We start from the raw sequence: 22,933 nt of genomic DNA on the forward strand, positions 1-22,933 counted from the left end.
TGCCAGCTGTGGACGCAAAGATACTGTGAGCGCGTGCACAGGGACAGGACAGACACCAGGCCCTGGGCTGTGGGCTGCAGCCCAGACAGTGCCTGAGGACGCTCTGGAATGCCAGGCCCCTCCTTCCTCCCTTTCCTGGAGCAGGGGCGTCTGCTCCTTTGGGAGGAGGACAAGAGGACCACGGCATCAGGTGGGTGCCCTGCCCTGGGGGGCACGTGTGTGTGCATGTCTGTGTGTGCACGCGGGTCTGTGAGCACATGTGAGTGCATGTCTGTGTGTGCCCGCATGTCTGTGTGTGTGCCTGCGCGTCCACGACCACCAGGGTGTCCATGTGTATCTACAACGTGGCCGCGTCTGGCCATGTGAGGACGAGTGTGTGTTCTTGCTGTTTTCCCAGATCCTTCCAGCTCAGCCCCACACAGAGAGGGACCTTGAGGTGCCAACGGAAACAGCGGGGCCATGGCCGCAGCCGCCTCCGTAACCAGCCTGGCGGACGAGGTCAACTGCCCCATCTGCCAGGGCACCCTGAGGGAGCCGGTCACCATCGACTGTGGCCACAACTTCTGCCGGGGCTGCCTCACACGCTACTGTGAGATCCCGGGCGCAGACCCCGGGGAGGCCCTCCCCGGGGAGGCCCTCCCCTGCCCCCTCTGCAAGGAGCCCTTCCGCCCGGGGAGCTTCCGGCCCAACTGGCAGTTGGCCAGCGTGGTGGAGAGCATTGAGCACCTCAGGCTGGTGTCTTCGCCGGACTCCGAGGCAGAGGACATCTGCAAGGAGCACGGGGAGAAGGTCTACTTCTTCTGTGAGGACGATGAGACGCAGCTGTGCGTGGTGTGCCGGGAGGCCTGGGAGCACCGGGCCCACACCGTGCGCTTCCTGGAGGAGGCAGCGGGGCCCTACAGGGTAGGAGATGGCACGCGGGGGTCCGGGGCACAGCTCGTCTCCCGCTCCCTGTCCTCCTTCAGGCAGGAGCCCCAGGCGAGCTGCAGCATGTTCCGTGTTGCTCACCGACGGCCACAGGTTCCGGGGCTCAACGAGGATGTGTGTACTGCTTGGGTGGCCACCTGGGTCAGCCCCACACGTCTGAGGGTGTCTGCGTTTGGGGGACAATCGTGCAGACAGTGTGATGTGCACGGACGTGCATGTGGTGTGTGCAGGGAGGCCTGTGTGCTCGTGTTGGTGAATAAACCCGTGTTTGCGCGCAGGGGGGCAAACCCGGGTGTGTGATCCTCCCCGTCATCCGCTGCGTGTCTGTGTCCACGAGCTCACCAGCGTCTGACGGGAGAGCATTATGTGTCTTTCTCAGTGTCCCTACGTGGATGTTTGTGTTCCTAACTCTACTCCAGACCAAGACGTTTTTAAAGCAGTGTGTCGGCTATTTTTATAGTACCCAAGTGTCTTCTCCCATCTGGAATCAGACACAGAAAATGGACTCTATTCACAACAAGGGACTGTGTGGACGCGTTCCCTCTGAGAGATGTGAGCAAGTCGGAACACTTTCAAGGAAGGGCATATCAGGCTCGGGACAGACCCCAGGCCTATTTTACCAGAGACAAACAAATTAGCAATGTTGTTGTTTTTTAAAGATTTTATTTATTTATTTGACAGACAGAGATGACAAGTAGGCAGAGAGGCAGGCAGAGAGAGGGGGGAAGCAGGCTCCCTGATGAGCAGAGAGCCCGATGCAGGCCTCGATCCCAGGACCCTGAGACCATGACCTGAGCTGAAGGCAGAGGCTTAACCCACTGAGCCACCCAGGTGCCCCAATAAATTAGGATTTTTAAGCTGAAGACAGCCAGCCTCCCATGGGGAAACTGAGTCATGAGCTGTGTTGGCCCAGGGAGAGGTTCCTGGAGAGCACAGCTAGAAGGAAAGGGCCTGGAGAGAGCCAGCTGCTGAGGACAGCTGGGACACAGGTGTCGTCAGCCAGGGGGTGCTCGCTCCCTCGGGTCACGTCCTCTTCACGAGTCATTGATTCTGTGGAACATACTACGTACTCTCTCTCTCCAGGAGCAAATACAGAAGTGTCTTGAGTGTCTAAGGAAAGAGAGAGAGGAGATTCAAAGAGTCCAGTCAAGAGAAAACGAAAGGATACAAGTCCTCCTGGTAGGTGTCCGTCTGCTCCCCGGACCTTGTCCCCAGGATCCAGCGGCCCCCTGAAGCCAAGGCCACGTAGCATAGGGGCTGGGAGGTCACTCTAGTCCCGGCGCTGACTCCCACCCGAACCAGCGCGTCTCTGCTTCGGTGGGAGGTGGGAGTAGGGGTCGGCAGGACCTCCCGGACTTGCTGTAAGGACTGAAGGCGATTGGGCCCAGGACGCAGCCTTGTGCTGAGGGGAGAGTGCGCCCCGTGAGAGGCAGGAGGCGGGTTGTCCACCCCTCCCTGGCGAGGCTTCTAGAAGCCCCAGCAGAAGGGGCGACGCCATGCCGGCCTTCGGCTCCCAGAAACCGCCCGGCAGGAGGGCAGGAGGCCAGAGCAGCCCCCGCTCCATCTAGGGACCTGGGGTGGGGGCTCCAGTTCTCACCCAAGGAGGAGGACGTGGATCTGGGCCAGAAGGAGACAGGGGTGAACCAACTGGGGAAAAAGAAGGAAAGGGAAGCAGAGGAAAGGGAGGGAGAGGAGGGGGGAGGGGGGGAGAGGGAGGGAGAGGAGGAGGAGGGGGAGGGGGAGGAGGTGGCATCACCCTCCCGGCCCCCCCTCCGGCCCCCCCAGTGCCAGGTCGCCACCAGGAGACAGAAAGTGGTCTTTGAGTTTGCACACCTGAGCCAGTTCCTGGAGGAGCAGCAGAGCGTGCTCCTGGCCCAGCTGGAGAAGCTGGATGGGGACATCCTGAAGCAACGGGACGCGTTCGATGTCCTGGTCAGCGAGGAGATCTGCCGGTTCAGCAGCCTGATCTCTGAGCTGGAGGAGAAGAACGGGAGGCCAGCCCGGGAGCTCCTGACGGTGAGACCGCCCCTGCGCCGCTTCGGACTTCCAGAGCCCTCCCATGTCCCAGCCACCTCCCCTTCACCCTGAGGGCAAGAGAGGTCCTGAATTCCAGCACCTGCTCCCCAGACAGGCCCCCGGTCACTCTGCTCCTGGCTTCTCACTGTCCCACGTCCATCGAATTGGGGGGGCCCTTTCCTTACCTGCCTCTCAGGGGTGCTGTGAGGCTCCAACAGGAAAATGCAGTGGAAATGAGTGGTTTTGAAAAGCATCTCGTGCTCTGCAAAGAGATGTCCCTGCTGTTTCTGAGGCCGGGCATGCTGTGGGGCCACCCAGCACTCAGGAAGCTCTTCCGAGATAGTGGGGACCCAGCGAGGCATCAGATGGGCAGCGTGATTGGGGGCCACACTCCCGGTTTCCAGGACTGAGAGCAGGGGCCTTGACCTCCAGCTGGCTGCCAGGTCCCTCTGCTATGTGGACACATGGGATCAGGGGGTGGCCTCTGTGACCCCAGACGCCTCACCAGCCCCAGAACTCAGCGGCTGCAGGATCTTGGGTGCTTTTACTCTGTGGCAACATGGTGTTTGTCTGAATTCCTGCTCTCCCCTCTCTCCTAGGACATCAGAAGTACTCTGATAAGGTAAGCTGCCATTCCCTCATCTCCCTTGGGCGTGCACACGGCGTCACACACCTGACCCTTGCATGCCCACAGCCTTGTCCCATCAACGGCACAACCTCATACACACGTGTGCATTTGCGCGGGCAGCTGCCCAAGGGCGGGCAGTGGGGTGCATCCCCGAGGAAGTGTGTCTGCCTGTAGGACCTGCTTCCCCAGTGCCCGGTTTGCAGGTGGCCAGCTGAGTCTGGAGAAACCCCACTCTTTCCGTGTCCCTAGATGTGAAACCAGAAAGTGCCGGAAACCAGAGGCTGTGTCCCCTGAGCTCGGCCAGAGGATCCGGGACTTCCCCCAGCAGGCTGTCCCGCTGAGGAGGGAGATGGAGATGTTTCTGGGTAAGAGGACCCCAGGGTTCCCCCGGGTCGCAGGGGTCCGTGAAGCCCGGGACTGGGAATGCCCCCACACTCCACCACTGCCCAAGGCTTGAGCGACCTTTGGCTGGGACCCTTCCGGTGCCTTCCTGGGCTGTCCTTCTTTGCTCGTGTCGGGAAAATCTGCCGGCCAGGAAAACGTAACACTGGAGAGTAGTGATGGAGACGAAGATCTCTGGGAAAACACTAACTGATCTGAAGAATAATTACACAAGTAAATCTGATCTGCTGACCTTGAGCCATATAAAAAATAATGATTAACAAATCCCGTCATTTTTAACAATTTAAAAAGTCTGCAGAGGTGCTTGTCATACGTGGTAAGTTTCTGATGATGAACACGACTAATTAATAACCAGGCAGAGTATTTCTTTGCGCCGCAGGGCGGCTGACTCCCTCGCGTACCCCGGGCCAGCCAGCACTCCAGGCCCCTGTGGGGACCGGGCCGTGTTCCTGGAACAGACGGTGCTGGTGGGAAGGGGCGTGATGCTGGGCGTGAGTCAGGCGTGCGGCTCTGGCAGCGCCCTGTCCCTGACGTCAGGGACGACGCTGCCCTTTTCCACGCGGCCCGCCCACAGCAACGTCACCTGGATGGGCCCACACTCGAGCCCCCCTGCAAGCACGCCCAGCGGCCTGGCCGTGAGGGACGTCGTCCTCTAATCAAATCTGACCTTCGTTCCAAAAATTTCCCAGGAGACTAAGAACTCAATTCGCTCCCTTATCCATTCTTCTGGTCGATGTTTCTGGGGCGTGTGCTCTGCCCCGCGTGAGAGGCTGCGCAAGGCAGACACAGTCCCCCCAGGGCCCGGTGGCCACCCCAGACCCCAGAGTCAGATGCACGCTGTCGCTGCTGCTCCGGACACTGACATTCAGACGCAGGGTCTGGGCGTCCGTCTGCTGTCCCTCCCCCGTCTCTCCCTGCTGGGGCCGGTCTCCTCCTCACTGAGTGGGGTGTGGTTTCATGAGACAAATGAGAGCTCATCCTGATTTGTTCCTCTTCACAGAGAAACTCTGCTGCGAGCTGGACTCTGAGCCAGGTAGGTGGCCTGCGCCAGGATGGGCGGGGGTGGGGAAGCCCTGTGTTGCAGGGTCCCCGCCAGGCGCCCGTGGTCCCCCGCCCGCGCGCACACACGTGCACACACACACACACACACACACACACACACACACACCCTGTCACGAAGCCCATGTTCTCATCTGCACCTGACCGGCGGGGACAAAGGTCACATCAGCGGGGAAAAGGTCATCAATAAGGGCTTCCTGGGGGAGGGGCGCTGATCCGGGTTTGGAATCCCACGGTTGGAATCACTGGAAAGCGCTCTTGGTCTCCGCGGACCTTAATGGCACAGTTAGCAGGAAGGCAGCCCTCGCAGGACGGCACCCAAGGCACCTGTCGGCCAGAGACCCGCGCGCCTCGCGCTGCTGGGCCCACGGCCACACCCGAATCTAGAACCTGAAGGCCCACCTGAAGGGTCCGTGCTGTGTTTCATGCTGAGAAGCGGTCCTCTGACTCGGACGGATTTAAAATCACTGAGGCAGCAGGAATAAGCTTCAGGCGAGCCTGAGCGCTCGTGGGGGGCAGACCAGGAGTGCGCCCTGCCTTCTGGACGGAGCCGAAGCCCTCTCGGCCCTGGAGGTCTCAGAGGCAGCAGGGCAGGCACAGCCTCGGGAGGCCACGTGTTTGCAGGAACAGGGCCGCCCTCCGAGGCCGGCACTGAGCGGAGGACTGCGGGTGTGGAGTCCGGGCGTCTTTGGGCAGGTGGGAGCTCACACCGTCACCAGCCGGGCTGCTCAAAGCCCGGACTCTGTCCTGGAGGGTGTGCGGGGAAGTCAGAGCACTGGGACTCCTAGCACGGTCCTGGGAGACACTTGTGCCGCAGGCACGACAACGTGGAGAATGACACTAGCCGGCGGAGGCGGGTGTTAGCTGCTCCCGCAGGGGGTAAACGGGTGCTGCCATCTCTGTCCTCCGCAGCGGACATCTGCCTGGACCCCCAGACCTCCCACCCCAAGCTCCTCTTATCTGAGGACCGGCGGCGCGCGCAGTTCTCCTACAAGTGGCAGAGCTCGCCAGACAGCCCCCAGCGCTTTGACCGGGCCACCTGCGTGCTGGCCCTCGGCGGCTTCACGGCGGGGAGACACACATGGCTGGTGCAGGTGGACCTGGCCCACGGGGGCAGCTGCACGGTGGGCGTGGTGAGCGAGGCAGTGACGCGGAAGGGGGAGCTGCGGCTGCGGCCAGAGGAGGGCGTGTGGGCCGTGAGGCTGGCCTGGGGCTTCGTGTCGGCGCTGGGCTCCTTCCCCACGCGGCTGGCGCTGCAGGAGCAGCCCAGACAGGTGCGCGTGTCCCTGGACTACGAGGTGGGCTGGGTGACCTTCGTCAACGCGGTCAGCCAGGAGCCCATCTACACCTTCACGGCCTCCTTCACCCAGAAGGTCTTTCCCTTCTTTGGGCTCTGGGGCCGAGGGTCCAGCTTCTCCGTGAGTCCCTGAGAGAGGCGGTCGCCCTCTGTGGGACCCGCTCCCTGGAGGATGGGTGAACGCCACCCCTGCCAGCTCGCCGGGGGGCGGGGCGGAAGCCTGGCAGGGTGAGGACTTGAAGGGCAAGGAGGGCGACCCCCATGTGCTGATCAGGCCGCTTCCCTGACACCCGTGGACGGCCTGGGGCTCCAGGGACACAGGAGTCCTGGGCTGGGGCCAGAAGACTGGGCTCGAAACCCGCCTACAGCCACCACTGTGTGATCTGGGGCAAGGCACCTCTCTTCCTTCCATCTTCTTCCAGAGAAATGAGGGTTCGTATACGTGTGCCTTCGAGAAACATTTCTTGTGTGCCACCTGTGAACCAGGCCGGACAGGGGCCACTGCTGGCGTGACAATGAAAAAGATCTGGCATCTGGAGGAGCTCATGGACCAGACAGGCAGCAAGAGGATGTCACAGCGGGGGCGGTGGGAGAGCTCAGGGCATGGGGCCCAGCCCGGCGGGGAAGGCTTCCTGGGAAGGACTGCAGTAGGACACGTGTGCCCCGTGAGGGGAGAAGGTCGGCAGAGGCTGGACTGGCTGGCCCTGGGCACTGGGCGACCAGACCCTGCCCCTGCCCGCGGCCTCCCGCCCCCCCACACATGTCAGCTGAGATGCAAGGCCGGACACGGTGACTGGCGGCCCACACTGTCCCTTACGGCGGCAGTCACAGTCTGGGCTCGAGAACGGGGTGGTGGGAAGGGATGAGGCCCAGAGAGCTGCGCTGTGGGGCAGAGACGCGCCCGTGCACGAGGCTGTGGATTCCCCGCAGGGGTGACCAGCAGCCACGTTGACGAGGCTCCAGGCCTGGACTCACTGGCATCGGGGGGTCGGCGTGGGGAAGGGAGAGAGCCCGGGGCCGTGGGGCATGGAGGGGGGGACGTCAGCCACCCCGGGGTCGGGGTCAGGCAGGACGTGAGAGGCTGTGTGCAGAGTATGGTTCTCATGCCTTCTGTGGTCTGGGACTTGCCTTCCACTCTGTGCAAGCGTGCCACTCCCTGACCACCTCGTCAGCACTGTTTGCTCTCCTTAAACACAAACCGAAGTGGGGTCACCTCCCCACGAGCCCAGGAGCCCATGCAGGTCAAGGCCCGTGCTTGGGGGTCTGCCTGTCCTCCTTGGGGCGCAGGCAGAGGTCACGTGGGCCCAGGAGCAGCGGCTGCACGGGGCTGGGCGCATCCTCCGGGCCGGTTCGCCATGTCTATGACATATATTCCGGGAAGGGGCGCCTGGGTGGCTTGGTGAGTTAAGCGTCTGCCTTCGACCCAGGTCATGATCCCGGGGTCCTGGGATCCAGCCCCGTGTCGGGCTCTCTGCTCAGCGGGGGGCCTGCTTCCCCCTCTCCTATACCCCTGCTGTGTTCCCTCTCTTGCTGTCTCTCTGTCAAATAGATAAATATTAAAATATATATATTCCCAGAAAACGTTATATTCAAAACCGTAGGTGCTGTCTAAGTCTGAGGGATGGTGATACACACCCGAAGCCCCACACCTGGGGGTCCACTGAGCACCGGCCTGTGTTTCTGTGGTGGTGGCGGGCCTGGTAAGACACGAGTGGCCCGTCAGCAGCTGTGAGAGGACGGGCATGCAGTGCGTCCCTTACGCTGTCCCTGCACGAGTCCCGTCTCACGAGCAGGCTGGGCTGTCTGCAGCTGGGGTCACTCAGTGAGGGCTGGAGCGCCCTCTGGCCCACAGGCCTGAACCACTGCGGGTGTGCAGGGTCCCAGGCAGCTAGCTGACTGGGCCACACTCCCCACGAGGGGCCTGTGTCTGTTCCCCTCGCTGAGAAACACGGCTGCTGGTGCATGGGGACGCGGGCACTGCCAGTCAGACCCCCCCGCTCTGCGCCCACCCGGGCTGGAGGGATGTCCCTGCAGAGGAAGGACGCGGACCCCGCCCGCTGTGACTCAGGGACTCGGGGCAGCTGCGGGGCCTGCTTGTCTGGGACCGGCCCTCGGGGTCCCCGCCTGCCCCACGAGAGCTCGGGTCCGAGCTGCCCTCCCGGCCGTCACCGTCTCCAGGCCCCGCGGCAGGGCTGCAGCCTGTGTTGTGGGCTGTGGGCTCCTGTGAGGTTCCCGCCCAACCCCCCGCACACAGTAGCAGCACCTGCTTTCACCGAGACAGATCGCCCCAAAGAAAGGCTTTGTTAGAACTGACGGGTAAAGAAGGAAAAGGGTTTTCCACCACGACCAGGCCTCACAGGGAAGCAATGGCTGGATGCAGGGGGCCAGGCTCAGAGGGAAAGTGCACGCGCCGAATGTTCACGCATTTAATCCTCCCGACGCTCTGTGCGGTGGTGCCCGCGGGAGCAGCCCCACCGCGCACGGGGGAGAACAAGGCTGGTGCGGCTGAGCCCCCACCAGGCTCTCGCAGAGCCAAGGGCAAGGGCGCACGAGACTCATCGCGCGCTCGGTTGTGGGGGTCGGGTCCTAGCCCGGCCGGGGACCGCTGTCGGCGTCCAAGTGTCCGGGACGGCTGGACGACGCCGCAGGCAGGAGCGGGGACCGCTGTCACGGTGTCGGGGTCCAAGTGTGTGGGATGGGCTCACTCTGTAGGCAGAGTTCATGCTTTTGCGGCCCTGGCCTCAGGGCCCTGCTCCCTGCCGGCCGAGGGCGGGAAGCTGCGGCCGGTCGAGTGGCCGCCTGCTGGTCCCCGGCCCAGCCTGCGTGCTCCATCCGCCCAGCGCCGGCCGTGTCCGAGGAGTCCCGCCCGCCGTGACCACACAGGGTGGTAGCACAGTGACCAGAGGGACACTCCGTGCCCTTTGCGGTTGCCCAGTCCAGCCACAGTCCTGCTCATGGGAAGGGGTCACGGAACCCTGGACTGTGTGTGAGGGCCGGGCACTCCTGTCCCAACACCACGTGGGGAGAGGCGAGCACTGCCATCTGCTCTCGGGCAGCACAGCGGCCTCAGGCCTGACACATGCGGGGTCAGCCGCGAGCGTGAGCCAGGCTCCGAAGGGGGCTCGGGCATCTGGTCCGAGTGGCAGGGACGAGCCCAGGTGGTCCTGCTCGGGAGATGCAGGGCCCAGGACCTCCTGGGGGACTGGTCCATCAGGGGGAGTTGGGAGGCGGGGGTGGGGGCTGAGGTGAGCCTGGGCGTCCAGGAAATGGCTGGTGGCCGCCGGGAGGGCAGCCGGGGGCTCAGCGTCCTGTTCTCCAGCACACACTCTCCGCTCTGCGGGTGCTCCGCAAACTAAGAAACCTCCACCCTGTGCTGCCTCGGCCCCGACGTGCGGCAGGGGGGCCCGAGGCAGCGGGACAGGGACCCCCCCGGACCCCGGGGAGGCCGAGCGCAGGCATGTGTCTGTGGGTGTGGACATGTGGGCACGCAAGGGGCACGGGACGGCCCCTACCTGTCCGGGGAGCCGCCGGCCTCCCAGCACACGGGGCGAGAGAGCATCAGTCAGCATGGGCTGGCACCCAGCTTCCTGCCACCTGCACCCTCCGGCCCGTCCTGACCTCGCAGAGCCCCAGGGGCCCTTCCTGGTACCCGCTCGGCCCCGCATGTCACCAGGAAGCAGGGCTCTGTCCCCATGGCCAGCAGGGCCACCACCACAGAGGAGGAGCACCATCTCGTCCTCCCGTCTGCCCCTCAGCAGGTCGGCGCCCAGGCCCGGGGGTGCCTTCCAGAGCTCTGCCCACCCTCTCCAACGCCTCTCTGAGCTTCAAGTCCTGCAGGCACAGGGCCACCAGGACCAGCATGTCGTCGGCAGGAGCGGCCTGTTCTTCGGCTGGCCTGGCCGCTGCAGGCTCTTCTGCTCGGCCTCCACCTGAACCTACGGGACAGATCCCCGGAGACTCAGCATTGCGTGGGCCTCTCCACCCGCGGGCCTTGGGACACTCCCGAGGGAACGTCAGAGCCCGCCCCTGCCCCCTGCTCATGCCATCTGCAGATCCCACCACGCAGGTGTGTCGTCCATCACCGGCCTGGCACTCCCCACCCTTCCGGGGTGAGGACAGACCCATGTGCACATGGCCAAGAGGGACAGACCGGTCCCCCCACAGGGACAAAGGCCTGCGGTTTGTGTTTTCCAGGGACGAGCGGCTTACGGGCCCCGATGGTGCCTGGGAGCTGGTGAGTGGGACTGGCCTCCGCCCCACGTCTAAACCCCACGAAGACCACAGGGCTGGACTCGAGCCGAGTTCCTGGGCCGGCGGACCCCGGGGCCGAACCCAGCACCAGGCTCCTGGCCCCCAGGACCCCCTCCCAACACACCCATCAGGCTGTTCCAGACACACAGGGGTCAGAGCGCAGCAACCGGCTGCCAGGATCCTCGCCGGCGGCCTCTCCCTGGACCCCGCGACTCCCCGCCCCGCACGGCTGGAGGTTCTGCTCCTCCTGCACCCTGAGCTGGCAGAGCTCTCTCGTGCGTCTCTGGAACCTCCCCAATCTGTGGGTGAGCGATTCCTAGAGGGACACACAGCGGTCTGTCCACCTGGGGCCTGGGCGGCGGGAGGGCCTGATCCTGGGACCCGGCACGGGACAGCTCTGCCGAAAACCCCAGCATGCTGCACGTGTGTGCTTGGGGTCAGGGGCACGGAGCTCACTGGATGGAGGACATCGGGAAAGCAAAGGCGTAACTATGGAAAACGACAGAGTAGCAGGACTTTCTCCCTGGACTCCGGGGCGTTTCCTCCCAACACCCAAACGCTGCGTGTGGCCCGCTGCGACCGCTGGCACAGGACGCCAGCCCAGCGGGACTGACCCCATGGAGCCGCACAGCCCCGGGCATCCCCTCGCCTTCCCGGACACGAGCCTCATGGCTCCCAGCCCCACAGCCCCAGGAGGCAAAGCCTCTCAGTCTCAGGTCAGTGTCTCGCTGGGTCCCTGTGTCCCTGAAGCTGCGGATACAGTAAAGGGTTTCAGGTTTCAGGGAAGCAGAGTGAAACGAAACTAGGGCTGCCACAGGCACAGGATTTCACGGTTAACCTGGACGGGAAGGGGGTGTCCCCGAGGGCAGCCCCAGGTGGGATCAGCTACAAGGTGCGTGTGCCCTGCGGGATGACAGGCCCCACAAAGCCACACTGGGGACATGGCACAGTCCTGGGACAAGATCCCACAGAAAGTGGGAGAAGCGAGAGCTCGGGGACAGACCCAGGTCACAAGGAGATGAGAAAGAAAAGTAGGTCATAATCGGCGGGAGAAGGGACAGGGTCTGGAGAAGACCAAGTTGTGAGAACTGGCTCCCAACACAGAGAAAACCTTCCTGGACCAAACAGGAAGGAGGCTCTAGGCGGAACGAAGACCCCAGCATGAAGGTGAAACGGCAACGTCAGCAGAAAATAACGCTAGAGAATCAGTCGTGACCTGTGGGGTCACGAACCTCATCAGCATTCACTGTTGCGGTCTGGTGACGACACTGTGCACAAAACTAATAGCGAAACTCCAGGTTGAGAGAGGACAGCCCAGGGTCCGAAACCAACAGGAGACTCAGCTGTGGGATGTATAAAGGGAAGCTGACGTGTCAGAACGAGGACAGGAGCCCAAGAGAAGGTTTGCGAAGAACATCAGTAGTTAATTCACAGAAAAGGGCGTGCAAAGGGCGCTCGTGCGGGTGAACTGATGCCCAAGCTCACCACGGACCACGGAAACGGATGGTAATACGGCATCGAAACCTTGTTTGACGCCCGTCAGACTAACACAAATCACACACTGAGTAACGCTGGGTGAGGGGAGGGGTCTGTCTGACCCGCAGCTTGGCCACTGGCACCCGGCCTCGGCCCCCAGAGTGTGCTCGCCTCAGGGAGCCAAGGATCCTGTCTCTGGGTCGGTGCCCCGGGGGTCCCTCCCTCACGTGGGGGCTAAGAGGCTCGCGGCAGCACCGCCATGCCACAGAGAGTGGGGGTCCCGTCCAGTCCGCTCCTGGGAAGGTGCAAGGGCCCCGGGCAGGCAGGAAAAGCAGGAAACAGGAGAGGCCTGCAGTCGTGTGGTGTTCACTCAGCACGTAAGCACGCGAGGCAGCATGTGTTCTACCAAACTGTCTACAAATGAAAACCCAACACAGACCTGCGAAGGCTGCCCTGGAGGGGGAGGGACGGTGATTAAGTGGGAAACCGGGTAAGCCCAGAAGGGCGAGTGTGGGCCAAAGATAAGGACGTGCCGCTCGCCAGCGAGCGGGGGTTTCATTCATTAGGTCCCTCTCACAGGGTCAGGAAAATATTTTCAGGAGATTTTGTCGCAGCTGTTGGCTGTTTATTAGGAGCGTTTTCTTTTCTTTCTTTTTTTAAAGACTTTATTCACTTATTTGACACTGCTCACATCTGTTCCTGTCTCTAGCCCTTGACCCTGCCACATTCCTGTCCTGCTTCATGATGCCAGGTGGGGAGCCTGCCCACGGCCACAAAGGGAAAACGGAGAGCTGGGATCCAGATCCCGACGTGTGCTTCCTCACCCAGGATGTCCCATCTTAGAGCTCAGCAGAGGCTTGGGAAGTGGACAGGGGCGTCAGGAGCTGGATTCTGGATGGACGGGGGAAGAACAGCACCTGACACCGTCGGGCAGTGTGTAGAGTCTCAGTCCTACTCTTGGGTTTCCTACTGGCTGACTGAACAACTACAAGGCGGGCGTCCGCCCTATCCAGCTTCACACTAGCTTAAGAACGTGCAGGCATGGACATCGTGCAAGGAAAGACAGAGTCGACCCCATTCAGACAGACATGCATGGAGGGAACTCGGCCAGTGACACTTTGATGACGCTGCACGGTGGCAGACGGTGACTGTCCTCCAGACAGCGTATGTCACACACCGGAAACTAAATAACATTCTTGTCCACTCTGTGTCAGTAAGAAACACCTTCCATCTCTCTGTGGAAAAAAGCCATAATTGCAACATCAAGAGACAAATGACCAAATGAAACTGTAAAAACAAACACGTTTACAACAATCGTCAAATTCAAAGGACTGATTTGCCGACACAGGGACAGGGAGACAGCCTCCAAATATAAAAGCAATATTAGCTGTCAGCCGGAAAATTGGGCAGCGTAAGCGGACACTTCATAGAAAAACCACAGAAGGGGCGCCTCGGTGGCTCAGTGGGTTAAAGCCTCTGCCTTCAGCTCAGGTCATGATCTCAGGGTCCTGGGATCGAGCCCCGCATCAGGCTCCCTGCTTGTCGGGGAGCATGCTTCCTCCTCTCTCTCCGCCTGCCTCTCGCCTACTTGTGATCTTTGTCAAATAAATAAATAAAATCTTTAAAAAAAAAAAGTAAAACCACAGAATATCTCTACCTCATAAAAGATGCTCAATCTCGCTCTCACTAGAAAACCCCATTAAAGTGACACTAAAATCAGACGTCCAGACGACTAGAAGACAGGGTGGGGACGTTTCCCGGGGACCCCCACCTGCACATTTTAACCTGGGACAAAGTTTAAACCGTTACTTAACTTTTCGCGTATTTTAGAAGAGGGACCATCAGGGGCTAGAATGATAGGATTCTAGACTCAGCAAAAGGTCTGGGTGTCAGGACACCCCGTGACTCAGTGGGTGAAGCATCCGGCTCAGGTCATGATCCCAGGGTCGTGGGACCAAGTCCTGCATCTGGCTCCCTGCTCCGTCTGGAGTCTGCTTCTCCCTCTGCCCCTCGTCCTGCTTGTGCGCCCTCTCTCTCTCTCTCTCCCTCCCCCTCAAAGAAACAAAATCTTTTTTTTTTTTTTTTCAAATAAAATCTTAAAAAAAAAAAAAAAAAAGCAGAAGCAGAAGAGCCTCCAGAGCTGGAGAGCTCCTGTTCCAGGCCTGTGTCCCCTGAGGGGCGACCACCCGTCACAGCCACAGCTAGAGGGTGGGATTATCCCCCGCCACACGGGCCAGCACAGTGCGCGCTCCGGGAGGTCTTGAGCGAGTTTAGCTGCTGTAACACATCACAGTCAGGAGTCAGTCGGGTGATTTGCCTTGTTTCCGCCTGCTTGGACCCCTGGTTGCCGCCTCGCTGGGAGGGAAGACCCGCGTCCTTGCGGCTGCTCTGAACTACTCACATTAGTGTGAGCCCCACTGGCCGGCTTCCTGCTCACCCTCGGGGGCCCGCCGACACCCTGTCCCAGGCCCGTCCAGGTGCAGCCCCGAGCCCAGGAAGGGGCCGGATCCCCTCTGATCTGTGCTCAAGCGTGCAGGGGGGGCCGCTCTCCCTTCCTGCCCCACCACCTGGGACCTTTGCCACCCCTCACCCGTGACTTTAGTTCCTGCTTCGATCCCTGAGCGATGGGATTACGTTCCCCCCCTTCTTTGCACGCTCTCCTGCACCTAACACAGGGGTGGGCATCTCAAATGCTCCTTCTGAAAGTCTCCAATTAAATCCTAACCGGGAATCCTCGGGACGTGTCCTCAGCCTGCCTCCAAACTGACCACTCGGAAACGTTCCCTCATCGGGAGTCCCACACTGGAAACTGTCTTCTCTGCCAGCCCCTAGGTTCCCTTTCCCCTGCTGTGGCCGGCCCTGGAAGAACAGCTCCCCGTGCAGGGACGTTGGGGTAAAGGCCTCAGCCAGCTGTCCCCTCTGTCCCTTGTCAGTGGTGCTGACACGGGGCCGTGGCCTCCCTGAGCCCCAGAGCCAGCCAGATCCTTCCCTCTGCCCCTTGGAGGCATCATCATCACCGCAAATTCAAGGTACCTTCTGAATTATTCTTACCTGGATTCCCTGTCCCCCAGCCTGGCACAGGAGAAGGAGGGGTCCTTCAGTGGTGCAGGGCCCCATCTCTCCGTGAGAAGCAATTGGTGCTGTCCCAACACAGAACGCAGATCCACGCACCTCTCTGGAGGGGACCATGCTCCACGCTGCCCAGACCCAGGGGCACTGTGACGTTTCTTTTAAGAAGGATGGTTTATAGAGGGCGGGCATGGTTGAAATAGGCGATGGGGATTAGCGAAGACACTTACCAGGATGAGCATGGGGAGAAGCGTCGAGTTCCTGAATCACGGTACCGAACACCTGAAACTAATAGGACACTCTGCTGACTACAGTGGGATTAAAATAAAAAACTTGGGGCGCCTGGGTGGCTCAGTCCTTGGAGCATCCAATTCTTGATCTTGGCTCAAGGTCATGATCTCAGGGTCCTGAGTTCGAGCCCCACGTGGGCTCCATGCTGGGTGCACAGCCTACTTTAAAAATAAATAAAATTAAGAACTTAACTAAAAAATAAAGAAAATAAAAAGGATAGCTTTAAAGCTGGCCTAGTAATTCCTCAGGGCAAGAGATTCCCGGCTGAGGCAAGTTAACTCAGTGTGTAGGTCTGGGGAGGGGGAGGGGGCACACAGCCCTGCAAGCCAAGTGGAAGAAGGGTCTGGCCCAGGAGAGGCAGCCGGCAGGGCGGCCGGAGCCAGGGGCCAAGGCAGGAGGCTCACCGGTAAAATGTCAAAGAAGTACGAACGGAGCCTCAAGTTTTCTGCTCTGGAATTAGGAAACGCAAGGTCGGGGGCACAGGAACTGGAGACTCGGAGACACCTCAGGACTGCAGCGAAAGCAGGTCTCCTGGAGGCCCTGGGTTTCTACCCGAAGGCATGGAGGCCACGGCCTGAAGGGAAGGCGAGAGTCCTCCTCCAGGTGGCTAAAGGGTCCTGGAGTCCTAAACTCCGTATGATCCCACCCGTGTGGAGCAGAGGGCACAGCGGGAGGACCACAGGGGAAGGAGGGAAAACTGAAGGGGGCATCTGAGAGGGAGACGAACCATGACACACTCTGGACTCTGGAACCAAACCGAGGGTCACAGAGGGGAGGGGCTGGGGTAACCGGGGGATGGGCACGAAGCAGAGCATGAGTGGTGACGAGCACTCGGTGTTACACGCGACTGATGAAAGACTGACCTGTACCTCCGACCCATAATACACTGTTTGTTGATTTAACTGAGTTTAAATTTAAAATAAATAAATAAAATTAGCTGAAGCTGGGGAAAAAAAGAACCCTTGAGTCCCGCGGAGTAGCTGCTCCCAAGAATCCCGGACAGACCGACCTTCACCTTCGTGGATACTTTGATGGTCACGGTTGTAGGAAGGGCCAAACGCCCCAGGGGCACGTCAGCCCTGGGTTGGAAACACCTGTTTCAAACGAAGGATGGCACCACGCAAGGAGCCCCTTCCCTAGAACTGGGGACCTTGTGACCCTCCAGTTCCGGACTTCACAGAGGGGGGCGTGCAGTGTTGGGAGGTGAGGCCGGTGAGGGTGGCCAGGTGGCTGCCAGTGTGCACAGCGGGGGAGCGCACGGGACGGTCCTACACCAAGCTCCTCGTTCCTGCCCGCCCTTCCCAAGACCCACCCCGCGATGTACGCCTGCCACGCGTCCATATGGTCCCGCTCGTTTGTGCAACGTGCGGAACATATCAGACCACAGTGAAGATTGCCATGTCTTCTATTCATTTTCCTTTGTGTCAGGTGGCATTTTGGGGGGAGATCCAGCTGGAGAGAAACAGAGCTGGGCTTATGTGGTTTGGCGGTGCTGAGATACGGGGGTTCATCAGTTCTTGCTGGGTGTCTCCGTGTAGAAAGGCCTTCAAGAAACACGTCTGCCGGGGCCCCTGGGTAGCTCAGTGGGTTAAAGCCTCTGCCTTCGGCCCAGGTCATGATCCCAGGTCCTGGGATCGAGCCCCGCATCGGGCTCTCTGCTCGGCAGGGAGCCTGCTTCCTCCTCCTCTCTCTCTCTCTCTCTCTCTCTCTCTCTGCCTACTTGTGATCTCTCTCTGTCAAATAAATAAATAAAATCTTTAAAAAAAAAAAAAAAAAAAAAAAAAGAAACACGTCTGCCGTCCACTGACACAACTCAGCAGACTTCAGGGGCTAACGTGCCGGGCCCACGGATGTGTCATGGTAAGACTATGTCGTGTGCCTCCGTGAGCCAGCAATCCTCCCCACCCCCAGACACAGACGACTGAAAGTGCACGATTCAGGGCACCCGTGTCTGGTCAAAGTGGACGTTCTCTTCCTCAGGAATATATTTATCCCTATTTGTATTACTCTGTACAATTATCGACAGCATAAAATAAAATTATATTTCACATATTTTTGTATGAAATCAACAGAAGTTGTTCTGATATCAGAAAGTGAACAAAAGGAAAAAAATTCAGATCATACCCAAATCAACAACTGAGGAGCAGATAAATTTTTAACTAGAAGACACTCCTAAAGCCCTTGAAAATCAATTGAGGAAAAAGAATAAACCTACGAGCACACTGAAATTTTTAAAATTTCAAGTTGATTTAGCATGAAATACTGGCATCCACAAAGAATCTAGAACTCATAAAACACTTTCCCAACGAGGAATTAAAAATAAACACATCAATGACCTTTAGCAAGTTAAGGTTTGTCACTGCCCAAGAAAACTTGAAATGCCCTGAAATCATAGAGCTCATGTAAGAATCTCCTGACGGAAGTTTTCCCCGAGTTAACAATACTGAAAGTCGGGACGCCTGGGTTGCTCGGTTGGTTGAGCCGCTGCCTTCGGCTCAGGTCATGATCCTGGAGTCCTGGGATGAGTCCCGCATCTGGCTCCTTGCTCGGCAGGGAGCCTGCTTCCTCCTCTCTCTCTGCCTGCTTGTGTGTACTCTCTCTCTCTCTGACAAATAAATAAAATCTTTAAAAAAAAAATACTGAAAGTCGACATTACCAATAATTACTATAAAACTGAAATTAACTTTTCTAAACTTTCCATTTGAAAACCTGTTAACTATGCTAGAGGAAGTACCAATTTAGTCACTCTTGTTGGAGAAAATGTATTTAAAAATTGCTGTCAAATAAAGATGGAATCAAAAGGTACTAAGCTAAAAATATAGGGAAAATATACAAGTGGTCAGACAGTTAAAAATGTGTGGTTGTTTTGGTGTTTGTGGTCAGCTTTTTAACATTTTTGTCATCATTACAAGTAAATGTTCCCTTTGGCTCATTTACATTTTCTCATTTTGAGATCCTTTTATCTTTTTATTTTTTCCATTTTATTTTGCGGGGCTGGAACTCACCCCTGAGATCAAGGGTCACATGCTCTACCCCCAGGCCAGCCAGGAAGCTCCGTCCTCTTTCTTGACGGGGGTCTAAGCTTCAAGCCGCACCAACCTGAGGCCGCCGCCCAGTCCTCCGGCCCCAGCGCAGTCTGGGGACCCTGAGTGGGAGCAGCCGGTGGCTCCGGGGCCACAGCAGGTGCGGGCAGCGGCAGGTGGGGTGACGCGGCGGGTGGGCAGGTGGGGGCCGCGCCGGGGGCAAATCGGGGTGCGCGCCCCGCCAGTGAGCCCAGCGGCCCCGCGCTCAGGAGCCCGCGTTCGGGCGCTTTCCGTCCACCCGCGCGGGCGCCGGCTTCCAGGCAGGGCTCCTCCTGCACCGAACGCGGGGCGTGGAGTCGGGATTGCCGCCCAATCCGTTGTTTTTTATAACGCCCGAGTCCCCCAGGCGCCGGGGCGCGCGCCTGGCTCCTTCCCGAGCACGCCCGCCCGCCGCCCGCGCCCCAACCACCCCAACGTTCCCAACGGCCACCGACCGCCGTCACGCAACGACAGACAGTCCCCCGACCAGGGCCACTCGGCCCCCCACACGCAGCCAGTCTCCGCCGCGGAGCCGCCGCCCGGGAGACAGTGCGGCGAGTGTCCGCGCCCACCCCGCCCGGCCGGTCCGACCCGCGCACTGAGGCCCTGCGCGCCCGGCCCTGCCCGCAGCTGCCATCTCCGTCCTGCAGACGGAGCGGCGCGCCCCCGGGGTCCTGAAAGGCTGCGCACCAAGGCCAGTCCCGTGAGTGGCTCTGGCAAAGATCGACACCGGCTTTCCCACAGAGAGGTGGCCTCGGAACCCGCCTCGGAGCTGGTTCGCTGCGGGACCCTCAGCCCTTCAACACCCTGCACCAGTCCACGTAGCAAAACCTCTCCGAGCGGTTCAGCCCAAACCAGTGGGCGGAAGAAGCCTTGTCCAGAAGCGGAGGCCCCGGAAATCTTTGCTCACTTACAGGTTTTTAATGCATCATTAGCACCACGGAGCGTTTTCTGTTTGGCTCCTCTTTCTGCCTCTAGAGCGGACTCAGCTCCAAGCTCCTGTCACATCCTGGTCTGCAAACTGAGACCTATCAGGGGCCCTAAAGCCACAGTGCTGCTCCTGATGCTGGTGCTGCACGGAGCTAGAATCCGGGGGGCCCCAACCTGCGCGCCCACGGGCTTCCTGGTCCTGAGCCTGATCAGGAGGGCTGCTGGGACCCCAGCTCTTCTGGACGGAAGATTGGGGGTGCGGGGGTGGGGGATGGGCTGCGGCGTGCCCAAGACTGGCCTGCTAAGGGAAGCAAAGACAAGCAGGGGCTCTGAAGCCAGCTCCCAAGAAACCAGAGCCTGGTCAGAAGGGGTTCCGTCTCCTCGGGCGCTCTGAGGAATTCTGACCTCCTGCAAGTGAAGACAACTAAAAAGTCTGGATAAAATATTTTTAAAGTCTCTGAAAAATTAAAATTCGGGAGAGGAAAGGGTGCTGTAGAGGGGAGCCTGGCCCTGGGGTTGCTTCTGTCTGGGGACATTTGCTGATTTCTGCAGAGTGCCGAGATCCCAAGCTGTATTCCGGGCGGCCTTTAAAGGAGCTAGAAATGAAGCCCCAGGCCCCCAAATGTCTTATTGACCTTGTTTAAGGTGACTCTTAGCTTGTGTCAAAAATGAAAATCTTCCTGGGAAGAAACTAACATCATTGTAGGCTTTGAATGACTTTTTCATATACTTTTCCAAATATCTCGCTCGCAAGCAAAGATAAGTGGCTCCAGAGGGAGAAAGAGCAGGACTAAAGTGGACAGACAATGGGACGGGACCACGGGGGCTTCAGAAATCAGGGCTGCTGGACACAGACCGTGGGGCAAGCGTGCGGAAGCTACACGCAGGGAAATCAAAGCTGAGCTGGGAAGACGTGGCAGGCGGCCGGGAATAACAAGTGGCAGAGCAGAATGGGGGAAAAATGTTTTAAAAAGACCGACACAGTGTTGAGCCCCAAAGTCCTGAAGTCGTGGGAATGGATTCTGGTGAGCCCAGAAGTGGAAAGATCTCGGCGTCTGGAGAGAGCAGCTTCCTGCTTCCTGACTGGCTTCCTTCACGACAAAATGACAGAGCCAAAAAATAAAATATGTAACATTGTTCTTATGATGTAATTCAATTTTTTTAAAGATTTCATTTATTTGAGAGAGAGTGAAAGAGAGAGCATAAGAGGGGGAAGGGCAGAGGGAGAAGCAGACCCCTGCTGAGCAGGAAGCCTGATGAGGGACTCCATCCCGGACTCCAGGATTATGCCCTGAGCTGAAGGAAGTCGCTCAACCAACTGAGTCACCCAGGTGCCCCGATGTAATTTAATTTTTAAAGAGTTATACACTTACTTTTTAAAGATTTTATTATTTGAGAGAGAGCACGAGGTGGGGAGGGGCAGAGGGAAAGAGAGAAGCAGACTCCTTGCTGAGCTGGGAGCCCGATGCGGGACTCGATCCCAGGATTCTGAGATCATGATATGAACTTGATCCCAGGACCATGGGATCCTGACCTGAACTTGATCCCAGGACCCCAAGATCATGACCTGAACTTGATTCCAGGACCAAGATCCTGACTGGAACTTGATCTCAGGACACTGGGATCACTACCTGAGCCAAAGGCAGATGCCTGAGCCACCCAGATGCCTCACACTTATATTCACTTAGTTCAATAATTAAGACATAAAAAGATGTACGTCGAGAAGATTTAAAAGCACCCCCTCATTCATCCCTTGGCCACGACCCCATCGCTGCCGCACGGGGAAACACTTGTTTTCTGTGTGTCCTTCCAGTGCTTCTTTAGAAGTAAATCAAATATATTATTTGTTTCTCCCTTTTACTAGCAAAATTTTGCACCCAGAGCACTGTTGTATTTTCAGTTGAGTCAGCCTGAAGATCTTTGTCACCTCAGGTCGAAGGCCTCTATAGAATGCTCAGTTAACACAGCAAGAAGAATCACTATTTGGCCCCAGGAGCAGGGGTGGGTGTTGAGGACAGCAAGATGGAGAGACGCGGTCGTGGGGGAGAACCTTGACCCTCCCAGTCTTAGAGGGGAAGCCTGCCTGGAATTCAGCTTTGGGCAGGACGACACCGCGTCCCGGCGCGCACTGTGCACTCACGGCAACAGCCAGCTGGGGTCCCACCGCGCCGCACGCGGTCTGCTCATTGGGATGCTGGGTGAGCGCACGGCTGCCTGGCAGGAGACTGTCGGCCTTGCCCCCGCAGACAGGGCCTGTGCAGCTAAAGAAGGGCGGTCGGGGGCCCCTGTGAAGCCACCAGGAAGGCAGGCAGACAGAAAAACTGTCCGTTTTAACAGCTTCTTTTCCATCTTCGTCTAAAACCAATAAAGTGCCATTTTTTTGGACAAGTTAAAAACATGACTAAACATTTTACCTCAACTAAAAGAAGGAAATCTTGGAAGATTGGAAGATTGAAGTAACTATCCCATAGACGAGAATAGAGTTTCTTTTCTGCAGGAAAACTTCAGAGCCCTTGGCCATTCTCCTTTTCACCTGAGGCCAGGGTCAGAAGCCTCTGATCAAAGGCCATTTTTTCTTTCCAAGAATCTCCACACCGAACATGGGGCTCGAACTCACAACCCCGAGATCAAGGTCCACGCTCCACCTGCTGAGCCAGCCGGGGCGGCGCGGTCTCCCGGAAAGCCCCCACCGCCCCAGGCGTACCTCCAGAGAGTCGACGGGCTTGGCCTGCTGTACCCCCCAAGCCACCCCCGTCTAAGTGGAAAGACTGAGAAACATGGAGAAGCTGATTCCAGCCGACGGGCAAGGAGAGCCACTTGTGGTATCTCCAGATGGAACATGGAGAGGAAGCCCAGCAAAACTTGAATTTCAGACCGTTGTGTTAGTATCTCGGATAACCGCAGTGTTCATTCTCTGCAATTCAGACCTAACTGCATGTGCAGAAAACTGCGTTTTCTCTGCCGAGTCTGGCGTCTGACTTGACACATGTGGGTGGCGGAGAATCCGTCCAAGGGGACAAAACAGTTTGCCCTGAGAGGAGCGAAAGGCGAGTCTGGGTGGAGGCCGTTTGCATGCCAGACGCTGTCCTGCAGACACCGCGAGGGGACAGAAGCCTTGGTGTATAGGATTTGTTGTGTTATTTTCTAATTGTAAAAGCAAGTACGTTAACTGCAGTCCGTGCAGAGCATGAAGAGAGGATGATAATTAGCCTAATTACGCCGGCCCGCCGTGACCGTGTGGACATGTTGCTGTAAAGCGCCCGCCGGGGCCTGTTTCGGGCCGTACCGAACACGGACCCTTCCCTCTGGCCCTGCCCCTTCCTGCTTTATCTCGCCTCCAACATAGTCTTGTCTGGTTGGCTGACTCGTCCCCTGTCCCGAGGCCGAGGACACCGGCGCCCAGGGCTGTGTCCGGCGGTAGAAATGCGGCCCAGAGGGGTGCCTGGGGGCTTGGCAGTGGAGGAAGCAGCGGCCGGGGCAGGACTGTGGGGGGGTCACGGAGCTGGGAAGCCCCTCCCACACCCC

At 58.8% G+C, this 22,933-nt stretch overlaps 1 protein-coding gene across 1 annotated transcript; it reads left to right on the forward strand.

Moving 5' to 3' along the window:
• The first annotated feature begins 459 nt into the window (after window positions 1-459).
• On the forward strand, window positions 460-6,885 carry LOC123941841 (tripartite motif-containing protein 10-like). The gene is made up of 7 exons (XM_046005613.1): window positions 460-903; window positions 2,011-2,106; window positions 2,713-2,943; window positions 3,543-3,565; window positions 3,821-3,936; window positions 4,974-5,006; window positions 5,945-6,885. Exons 1-7 carry the CDS (start codon window positions 460-462, stop codon window positions 6,460-6,462), a joined length of 1,461 nt encoding a protein of 486 aa, XP_045861569.1. The 3' UTR covers window positions 6,463-6,885.
• The last annotated feature ends 16,048 nt before the right edge of the window (window positions 6,886-22,933 follow it).

This window comes from Meles meles, chromosome 5, assembly GCF_922984935.1.
Source record: "Meles meles chromosome 5, mMelMel3.1 paternal haplotype, whole genome shotgun sequence".
Taxonomy (NCBI): domain Eukaryota; kingdom Metazoa; phylum Chordata; class Mammalia; order Carnivora; family Mustelidae; genus Meles; species Meles meles.

Coding starts and splice junctions, on each gene's coding strand:
- LOC123941841 (XM_046005613.1), top strand. CDS start 460: ATGGCCGCAGCCGCCTCCGTAACCAGCCTGGCGGACGAGGTCAACTGC. Junction 2,107..2,712: donor AAAGGATACAAGTCCTCCTG/GTAGGTGTCCGT, acceptor CGGCCCCCCCAG/TGCCAGGTCGCCACCAGGAG. Junction 3,937..4,973: donor GGAGATGGAGATGTTTCTGG/GTAAGAGGACCC, acceptor TCCTCTTCACAG/AGAAACTCTGCTGCGAGCTG.